We start from the raw sequence: 11,087 nt of genomic DNA, 5'->3' as shown, positions 1-11,087 counted from the left end.
AATTGCCTTCAGAAGTTACCTAATTAGTAAATAGAGTCCCCCTGTGTGTAGTTTAATTTCAGTATAAATACAGCTGTTCTGTGAAGCCCTCAGAGGTTTGTTAGAGAACATTAGTGAACAAACAGCATCATGAAGGCCAAGGAACACACCAGACAGGTCAGGGATAAAGTTGTTGAGAAGTTTAAAGCAGAGTTAGGTTATAAAAAAAATATCCCAAGCTTTGAACATCTCACAGAGCACTGTTCAATCCATCATTCAGAAATGGAAAGAGTACGGCACAACTGCAAACCTACCAAGACATGGACGTCCACCTAAACTGACAGGTCGGCCAAGGAGAGCATTCATCAGAGAAGCAGCCAAGAGGCCCATGGGAACTCTGAAGGAGCTGCAGAGATCCACAGAGCAGGTGGGAGAATCTGTCCTCAGGACAACTATTAGTCATGTACTCCACAAATCTGGCCTTTATGGAAGAGTGGCAAGAAGAAAGCCATTGTTGGAAGTAAGCCATAAGAAGTCCCGTTTGCAAGAAGCCATGTGGGGGACACAGCAAACATGTGGAAGAAGGGGCTCTGGTCAGAGGAGACCAAAATTTAACGTTTTGGCCTAAAAGCAAAACGCTATGTGTGGTGGAAAACTAACACTGCACATCACCCTGAACACACCATCCCCACTGTGAAGCATGGTGGTGGCAGCATCATGTGGTGGGGATGCTTTTCTTCAGCAGGGACAGGGAAGCTGGTCAGAGTTGATGGGAAGATGGATGGAGCCAAATACAGGGCAGTCTGAGAAGAAAACCTGTTAGAGTCTGCAAAAGACTTCAGATGGGGGGGGGGACTGAGGTTCACCTTCCAGCAGGGCAACGACCCAAAACATCTAACCAGAGATACAATGGAATGGTTCAGATCAAAGCGTATTCATGTGTTAGAATGGCCCAGTCACAGTCCAGACCTAAATCCAATGGAGAATCTGTGGCAAGACTTGAAAATTGCTGTTCCCAGACGCTCTCCATCCAATCTGACAGAGCTTGAGCCATTCTGCAAAGAAGAACGGGCAGAAATGTCCCTCCCTAGATGTGCAAAGAGACATCCCCAAAAAGACTTGGAATTGGAGCCAAAGGGGGTCCTACAAAGTATTGACTCCGGGGGGCTGAATACAAATCCCGCCACACTTTTCACACATTTATTGGTCACAAATGTTGAAAACCATTTCTCATTTTCCTTCCACTTCACAATTATGCGCCACTTTGTGTCGGTCTATTACATCCAATCCCAATAAAATACATTGTAACATGACAACATGGGGGGGGGGGGAATAAATTGTAACATGACAGCATGGGGGGGATACATTGTAACATGACAACATGGGGGACATTTCAAGGCACTGTAGTAGTGTATTCGGGGGTTTAGTAGTGCAATGTATGGAGGAGTGTGGAAGTGCAGTGTATGGAGGGGGTTTACTTAGTGTATTGGGGGGTGTAGCAGTTCAGCATATGGAGGGGTGTAGTAGTGCAGTGTATGGACGGGTTTAGTCGTAGTGTATTGGGGGGAGTGTATTAGTGTATTAGAGGGGTGTAGTAGTGTATTGGGGGGTCATAGTGTATTTGGGGGGTGTATTAGTGAATTGAGGGGTGTCCTAGTGTATTGAGAGGGGTGTATTAGTATAGTGTATGGAGGGGTGTAGTAGTGTATTGGAGGGGGGTGTGATAGTGTATGGAGGGGTGTCGTAGTGTATTGGGGGGGTGTATTAGTGTAGTATATGTAGGGGTGTAGTAGGGTATTGTATGGAGGGTTGTAGTAGTGTATTGGGGGGGTTACTAGTGTAGTGTATGGAGGGGTGTATTGGGGGGGTGTATTAGTATAGTGTATTGGAGGGGGGTGATAGTGTATGGAGGGGAGTAGTAGTGTATTGGGGGGTGTGATCAGGAGCGGACTGACAACTCATGGGGCCCCCGGGCAATAGGGGATCATGGGGCCCCTGTGTCCTTGCCCACACCCAAAAAAACCTGTGAAAAAGCCAATGAAAGGTACCAGGGGCATCTCATGGGGCCCCTTACTGACCCTGGGCCCTCGGGCAGTGACTTGAATGGTCAGTCCGCCACTGGGTGTGATAGTGTATGGAGGGGTGTCGTGTATTGGGGGGTGTGATAGTGTATGGAGGGGTGTCGTGTATTGGGGGGTGTGATAGTGTATGGAGTGGTGTAGTAGTGTATTGGGGGGTGTATTAGTATAGTGTATGGAGGGTTGTAGTAATGTATTGGGGGGGTTATTAGTATAGTGTATAGAGGGGTGTAGTAATTTATTGGGGGGGTTACTAGTGTAGTGTATGGAGGGGTGTATTGGGGGGGGTGTATGGAGCGGTGTAGTTATTGGGGGGGGGTTACTAGTGTAGTGTATGGAGGGGTGTAGTAGGGGGTATATTAGTGTAGTGTATGGAGGGGTGTAGTAGTGTATTGGGGGGGGGGGTGTATTAGTGTAGTGTATGGAGAGTGTATATAGGGGTATATTAGTACAGTGTATGGATGGGGTGTAGTAGTGTATGGAGGTTTGTAGTATTTGAATGGATGTAGTAGTGTAGTTTCTGGAGGGGGAGGGCTAGTAGTAGTGTACACAGAGGTGTAATAGTACAGTGTATGGAGGGGTGTAGTAGTGTGGTGGGTGAAGGGGTGTAGTGGTGCAGTGTGTGGAAGAGTGGATTACTGCAGTGTAGGGGGGGTAGTAGTGAGTGTACAAAGGGGTGTAGTGGTGCAGCGTGCGGAAGGGTGTAGTAGTATGTGGAGGGGTGTAGTAGTGCAATTTCGGAGGGGAGTACGATTGTGTGGAGGGGTGTAGTAGTGCCAGGAGCAGAGGGGTGTAGTAGTGTCGGGTGTGGAGGAGTGTAGTAAGGCCAGGTGCAGAAAGGGATAGTAGTGTGTGGAGGGGTGAAGTAGTTCCAGGTTTGGAGGGGTGAAGTAGTACCGAGTGTGGAGGGGTGAAGTAGTCCATGGAGGGGTGTAGTAGTGTGTGGAGGGGTGAAGTAGTGCCGGGTGTGGAGGGGTGAAGTAGTCCATGGAGGGGTGTAGTAGTGTGTGGAGGGGTGAAGTAGTGCCGGGTGTGGAGGGGTGAAGTAGTGCCGGGTGTCAGTATGACAGTGCAGTGAGTGGGGATCGGTGGATGGAGTTGCGGGGAGATCGGTGGGCCGGGGACGGCGGTGCGGTGTCTCGGTGCTCCCGGTCGGTGCGGTGTACGGCAGATCCCGGTGATCGGTACTGTGCCCGGCTCTCGGTGACTGACGTGGAGCAGCAGCAGCAGATCGGAAGTGAATGGGGGGCGGGGCGCATGCGCAGTGCGGTGCTGGCTGTGTCTGTGTCCCCGGGTCCCTCCCGTGTGTCCCGGTCCCCGGGTCCCTCCCTCCCGGTGCCGGCTCACCTCCCAGCCAAGCGGATGTGCTTCAGGAAGAGACCGGGCTCCTCTGCTGCCCAAATCGTGAGTACCAGCCGCCCCCCTCCCTGCCCGGCTCTGATCAGTAATGAGGGCTCTGATCCCGGCTCCCTCCGACCGTCCCCGGCTGTCCGGGCTCCCCCGACACTCTCCTCTGCCCTCCACTCCTCCCCCCACCCTGTGCCTGAGTCTTCTCCTCTTCCTGCACCTCCCATCTACCCCTCACCCTACTCTGATCACCCTCTACTACCCCACACTGATCACCCTCTACTACCCCTCACCCCACACTGATCACCCTCTACTACCCCTCACCCCACACTGATCACCCTCTACTACCCCACACTGATCACCCTCTACTACCCCTCACCCCACACTGATCACCCTCTACTACCCCACACTGATCACCCTCTACTACCCCACACTGATCACCCTCTACTACCCCTCACCCCACACTGATCACCCTCTACTACCCCACACTGATCACCCTCTACTACCCCTCACCCCACACTGATCACCCTCTACTACCCCGCACTCCACACTGATCACCCTCTGCTACCCCACACTGATCACCCTCTACTACCCCTCACCCCACACTGATCACCCTCTGCTACCCCTCACCCCACACTGATCACCCTCTACTACCCCTCACCCCACACTGATCACCCTCTACTACCCCACACTGATCACCCTCTACTACCCCACACTGATCACCCTCTACTACCCCTCACCCCACACTGATCACCCTCTACTACCCCTCACCCCACACTGATCACCCTCTACTACCCCTCACCCCACACTGATCACCCTCTACTACCCCACACTGATCACCCTCTACTACCCCTCACCCCACACTGATCACCCTCTACTACCCCACACTGATCACCCTCTACTACCCCACACTGATCACCCTCTACTACCCCTCACCCCACACTGATCACCCTCTACTACCCCACACTGATCACCCTCTACTACCCCACACTGATCACCCTCTACTACCCCTCACCCCACACTGATCACCCTCTACTACCCCACACTGATCACCCTCTACTACCCCTCACCCCACACTGATCACCCTCTACTACCCCGCACTCCACACTGATCACCCTCTGCTACCCCACACTGATCACCCTCTACTACCCCTCACCCCACACTGATCACCCTCTGCTACCCCTCACCCCACACTGATCACCCTCTACTACCCCTCACCCCACACTGATCACCCTCTACTACCCCACACTGATCACCCTCTACTACCCCACACTGATCACCCTCTACTACCCCTCACCCCACACTGATCACCCTCTACTACCCCTCACCCCACACTGATCACCCTCTACTACCCCTCACCCCACACTGATCACCCTCTACTACCCCACACTGATCACCCTCTACTACCCCTCACCCCACACTGATCACCCTCTACTACCCCACACTGATCACCCTCTACTACCCCACACTGATCACCCTCTACTACCCCTCACCCCACACTGATCACCCTCTACTACCCCACACTGATCACCCTCTACTACCCCTCACCCCACACTGATCACCCTCTACTACCCCGCACTCCACACTGATCACCCTCTGCTACCCCACACTGATCACCCTCTACTACCCCTCACCCCACACTGATCACCCTCTGCTACCCCTCACCCCACACTGATCACCCTCTACTACCCCTCACCCCACACTGATCACCCTCTACTACCCCTCACCCCACACTGATCACCCTCTACTACCCCTCACCCCACACTGATCACCCTCTACTACCCCACACTGATCACCCTCTACTACCCCACACTGATCACCCTCTACTACCCCTCACCCCACACTGATCACCCTCTACTACCCCTCACCCCACACTGATCACCCTCTACTACCCCTCACCCCACACTGATCACCCTGTACTACCCCACACTGATCACCCTCTACTACCCCGCACTCCACACTGATCACCCTCTACTACCCCACACTGATCACCCTCTACTACCCCACACTGATCACCCTCTACTACCCCACACTGATCACCCTCTACTACCCCTCACCCCACACTGATCACCCTCTACTGCCCCACACTGATCACCCTCTACTGCCCCTCACCCCATACTGATCACCCTCTACTGCCCCGCACTCCACACTGATTACCCTCTACTACCCCACACTGATCACCCTCTACTACCCCTCACCCCACACTGATCACCCTCTACTACCCCTCACCCAACACTGATCACCCTCTACTACCCCACACTGATCACCCTCTGCTGCCTCACACTGATCACCCTCTACTGCCTCACACTGATCACCCTCTACTGCCCCTCACCCCATACTGATCACCCTCTACTGCCCTTCACCCCACACTGATCACCCTCTACTACCCCACACTGATCACCCTCTACTACCCCACACTGATCACCCTCTACTGCCCCTCACCTCACACTGATCACCCTCTACTGCCCCTCACCCCACACTGATCACCCTCTACTGCCCCTCACCCCACACTGATCACCCTCTACTGCCCCTCGCCCCACACTGATCACCCTCTACTGCCCCTCGCCCCACACTGATCACCCTCTACTGCCCCTCACCCCACACTGATCACCCTCTACTGCCCCTCACCCCACACTGATCACCCTCTACTGCCCCTCACCCCACACTGATCACCCTCTACTGCCCCTCGCCCCACACTGATCACCCTCTACTGCCCCTCGCCCCACACTGATCACCCTCTACTGCCCCTCAACCCACACTGATCACCCTCTACTACCCCTCGCCCCACACTGATCACCCTGCACTACCCCTCACCCCACACTGATCACCCTGCACTACCCCTCACCCCACACTGCTCACCCTCTACTACCCCTCACCCCACACTGCTCACCCTCTACTACCCCTCACCCCACACTGCTCACCCTCTACTACCCCTCACCCCACACTGATCACCCTCTACTACCCCTCACCCCACACTGATCACCCTCTACTACCCCTCACCCCACACTGATCACCCTCTACTACCCCTCACCCCACACTGATCACCCTCTACTACCCCTCAACCCACTGATCACCCTCTACTACCCCTCATCCCACACTGATCACCCTCTACTACCCCTCTCCCCACACTGCTCACCCTCTACTACCCCTCACCCCACACTGATCACCCTCTACTACCCCTCACCCCACACTGATCACCCTCTACTACCCCTCTCCCCACACTGATCACCCTCTACTACCCCACACTGATCACCCTCTACTACCCCTCATCCCACACTGATCACCCTCTACTACCCCTCAACCCGCACTGAGCACATTGCACTACCCCTCACCCCACACTGATCACCCTGCACTACCCCTCACCCCACACTGCTCACCCTCTACTACCCCTCACCCCACACTGATCACCCTACACTAACCCACACTGCTCACCCTCTACTACCCCTCACCCCACACTGCTCACCCTCTACTACCCCTCACCCCACACTGATCACACTCTACTACCCCTCACCCCACACTGATCACCCTGCACTACCCCTCACTCCACACTGATCACCCTCTACTACCCCTCACCCCACACTGATCACCCTACACCACACTAATTACCCTAAACTACCCCACACTGATCACCCTCTACTACCCCTCACCCCACACTGATCACCCTAAACTACCCCTCAACCCACACTGATCACTCTCTACTACCCCTAACTGATCACCCTCTACTACCCCTCAACCCGCACTGATCACCCTAAACTACCCCTCACCCCACACTGATCACCCTCTACTACCCCTCACCCCACACCATTGATCACCCTCTATTACCCCTCACCCTACACTGATCACCCTGCACTACCCCTCACCCCACACTGATCACCCTCTACTACCCCTGACCCCACACTGATCACCCTCTACTACCCCTCACCCCACACTGATCACCCTCTACTACCCCACACTGATCACCCTCTACTACCCCTCATCCCACACTGATCACCCTGCACTACCCCTCAACCCGCACTGAGCACCCTGCACTACCCCTCACCCCACACTGCTCACCCTCTACTACCCCTCACCCCACACTGATCACCCTACACTACCCCACACTGCTCACCCTCTACTACCCCTCACCCCACACTGATCACACTCTACTACCCCTCACCCCACACTGATCACCCTGCACTACCCCTCACTCCACACTGATCACCCTACACTACCCCACACTGATTACCCTAAACTACCCCACACTGATCACCCTCTACTACCCCTCACCCCACACTGATCACCCTAAACTACCCCTCAACCCACACTGATCACTCTCTACTACCCCTCACTGATCACCCTCTACTACCCCTCAACCCGCACTGATCACCCTAAACTACCCCTCACCCCACACTGATCACCCTCTACTACCCCTCACCCCACACCATTGATCACCCTCTATTACCCCTCACCCTACACTGATCACCCTGCACTACCCCTCACCCCACACTGATCACCCTCTACTACCCCTGACCCCACACTGATCACCCTCTACTACCCCTGACCCCACACTGATCACCCTCTACTACCCCTGACCCCACACTGATCACCCTCTACTACATCTCAGCCCACACTGATCACCCTTTACTACCCCTCACCCCACACTGATCACCCTCTACTACACCTCACCCCACACTGATCACCCTCTACTACCCCTCACCCTACACTGACCACCCTCTACTACCCCTGACCCTACACTGATCACCCTCTACTACCCCTGACCCCACACTGATCACCCTCTACTACATCTCAGCCCACACTGATCACCCTTTACTACCCCTCACCCCACACTGATCACCCTCTACTACACCTCACCCCTCACTGATCACTCTCTACTACCTCTAACCCCACACTGATCACCCTCTACTACCCCTCACCCTACACTGATCACCCTCTATTACCCCTCACCCCACACTGATCACCCTCTACTACCCCTCACCCTACACTGATCACCCTCTACTACCCCTCACCCTACACTGATCACCCTCTATTACCCCTCACCCCACACTGATCACCCTCTACTACCCCTCACCCTACACTGATCACCCTCTACTACACCTCACCCCACACTGATCACCCTCTACTACCCCTCACCCTACACTGATCACCCTCTACTACCTCTCACCCTACACTGATCACCCTCTATTACCCCTCACCCCACACTGATTGTTCTTTATTACCCCTCACCCCACACTGATTACCCTGCAGTACCCTACACCCCACACTGATCACCCTGCACTACCCACACTCCACACTGATCACTCTCTACTCCCCCCCCCCCCCACACTGATCACCCTCTATTACCCCTCACCTCACACTGATCACACTCTATTGCCCCTCACCCCACACTGATTACCCTCTACTACCCCTCACCCTACACTGATCTCCTTTTCTACTACCCCTCACCCCACACTGATCATCCTCTACTGCCCCTCACCTCACACTGATCACTCTGCACTACCCCCCACCCCACACTGATCACCCTCTACTACCCCTCACCCCACACTGATCACTCTGCACTACCCCTCACCCCACCCTGTACTACCCGTCACCCCACACTGTCCACCCTCTACTAGCCCTCACCCTACACTGTCCACCCTCTACTACCCCTCACCCCACACTGTCCACCCTCTACTACCCCACACTGTCCACCCTCTACTATCCCTCACTTCACACTGTCCACCCTCTACTACCCCTCACCCCACACTGATCACCCTCTCCTAATTACTAATTATTTTCTACTACCTCCCACCCCACACTGATCACCCTGCACTACCCCTCACCCTACACGGATCACCCTCTACTACCCCACACTGATCACCCTCTACTACCCCTCACCCCACACTGATCACCCTCTACTACCCCTCACCCCACACTGATCACCCTCTACTACCCCTCACCCCACACTGATCACCCTCTACTACCCCTCACCCCACACTGATCACCCTCTACTACCCCTCACCCCACAATGATCACCCTCTACTACCCCTCACCCCACACTGATCACCCTCTACTACCCCTCATCCTACACTGATCACCCTCTACTACCCCTCATCCTACACTGATCACCCTCTACTACCCCTCACCCCACACTGATCACCCTCTACTACCCCTCACCCCGCAATGATCACCCTCTACTACCCCTCACCCCACACTGATCACCGTGCACTACCCCTCACCCTACACGGATCACACTCTACAACCCCACACTGATCACCCCCTACTACCCCTCACCCCACACTGATCAACCTGAACTAACCTGCACCCCACACTGATCACCCTCTACTACCCCTCACCCTACACTGATCACCCTCTACTACCCCTCACCCCTTACTGATCACCCTGCACTAACCAGCACCCCACACTGATCATCTTCTACTACCCCTCACCCTACATTGCTCACCCTCTACTACCCCTCACCCCACACTGATCACCCTCTACTACCCCTCACCCCACACTGATCACCCTCTACTGCCCCTCACTCCACACTGATCACCCTCTACTGCCCTTTACTGATCACCCTGCACTACCCCACACTGATCACCTTGTACTTCCCTGCAGCCCTCACTGATCACCCTGTACTACCCTCACTGACTACCCTGCACCCCTCACCCCACACTTATCACCCTGTACTACCCTGCACACCTCACTCCTTACTGATCACCCTGTACTACCCTGCACCCTTCTCCCTACACTAATCATCCTGCGCTTCCCTGCACCCTTCATGCCACACTGATCACCCTGTACTACTCTGCACACTTCACCCCTCACTGATCACCCTGTAGTACTCTGTACCCAACACTGATCACCCTCTACTACCCAAAACCTCACACTGATCACCCTGCACCCCACATTGATCACCCTGCACCCCTCACTCCTCACTGATTGCCCTGTAGTACCCTGCACCCCTCACTGATCACCTTGTATTACCCTGCACCCCTCATTCCTCCCTGATCACCCTGTACTACCCTGCACCCCACACTGATCACCCTGTACTACCCTGCACCCCACACTGATCACCCTGTATTACCCTGTACCCCTCATTCCTCCCTGATCACTCTGTACTACCTTGCACCCCACATTGATCACCCTGTACTACCCTGCACCCTTCATTCCTCCCTGATCACTCTGCACTACCCTTCACACCACACTGATCACCCTGTACTACCCTGCACCACACACTGATCACCCTGTACTACCCTGCACCCCTCACCCCACACTGATCACCTTTTACTACTCTGCACCCTTCACCCCACACTGCTCACCCTGTACTACCCTGCACCCCTCATTCCTTCCTGATCACTCTGTACTAGCCTGCACCCCACATTTATCACCCTGTGCTAACCTGCACCCCCTGCTGATCACTCTGTGTTACCTTGCACCCCACACTGATCACCCTGTACTACCCTGCACCCCTCACCCCACACTGATCACCCTATACTACCCTGCATCACTCATCCTCAAACTTATCACCCTGTACTACCCTGCACTCCTCACTTATCGCCCTGTACTACCCTGCACCCCACCCTATAGAGCACTGCACCCCTCACTGTTCACCCTATCCCCACTGCCTACTTCTCCACTCCATAAAATCCCCACCCTGTACTAAACCACTCACTTTTCACCCTGCCCCCACCCCAGATTGTA

The 11,087-nt window shown here is 54.7% G+C and overlaps 1 protein-coding gene across 2 annotated transcripts in view; it reads left to right on the top strand.

The window, feature by feature from the left end:
• The first annotated feature begins 3,290 nt into the window (after window positions 1-3,290).
• Window positions 3,291-11,087, top strand: part of RGS19 (regulator of G protein signaling 19) — a 64,344-nt gene continuing 56,547 nt past the window's right edge. Inside the window, exon 1 of one of the 2 annotated variants that reach the window (XM_089657481.1) lies at window positions 3,291-3,461. In XM_089657481.1, the coding sequence (XP_089513607.1) occupies window positions 3,315-3,461 (147 nt within the window). In that variant the 5' untranslated portion in view covers window positions 3,291-3,314. The remainder of the gene's footprint in view (window positions 3,462-11,087) is intronic. The other variant, XM_089657480.1, reaches the window with a different exon arrangement.

Source organism: Staurois parvus, unplaced genomic scaffold (assembly GCF_062004578.1).
Source record: "Staurois parvus isolate SC_StPar_1 unplaced genomic scaffold, SC_StPar_1.0 ptg001004l, whole genome shotgun sequence".
NCBI classification, from domain to species: Eukaryota; Metazoa; Chordata; class Amphibia; order Anura; family Ranidae; genus Staurois; species Staurois parvus.
Note: the sequence above shows the minus strand (reverse complement) of the source record. Positions and strands in the feature narration are given on the sequence as shown.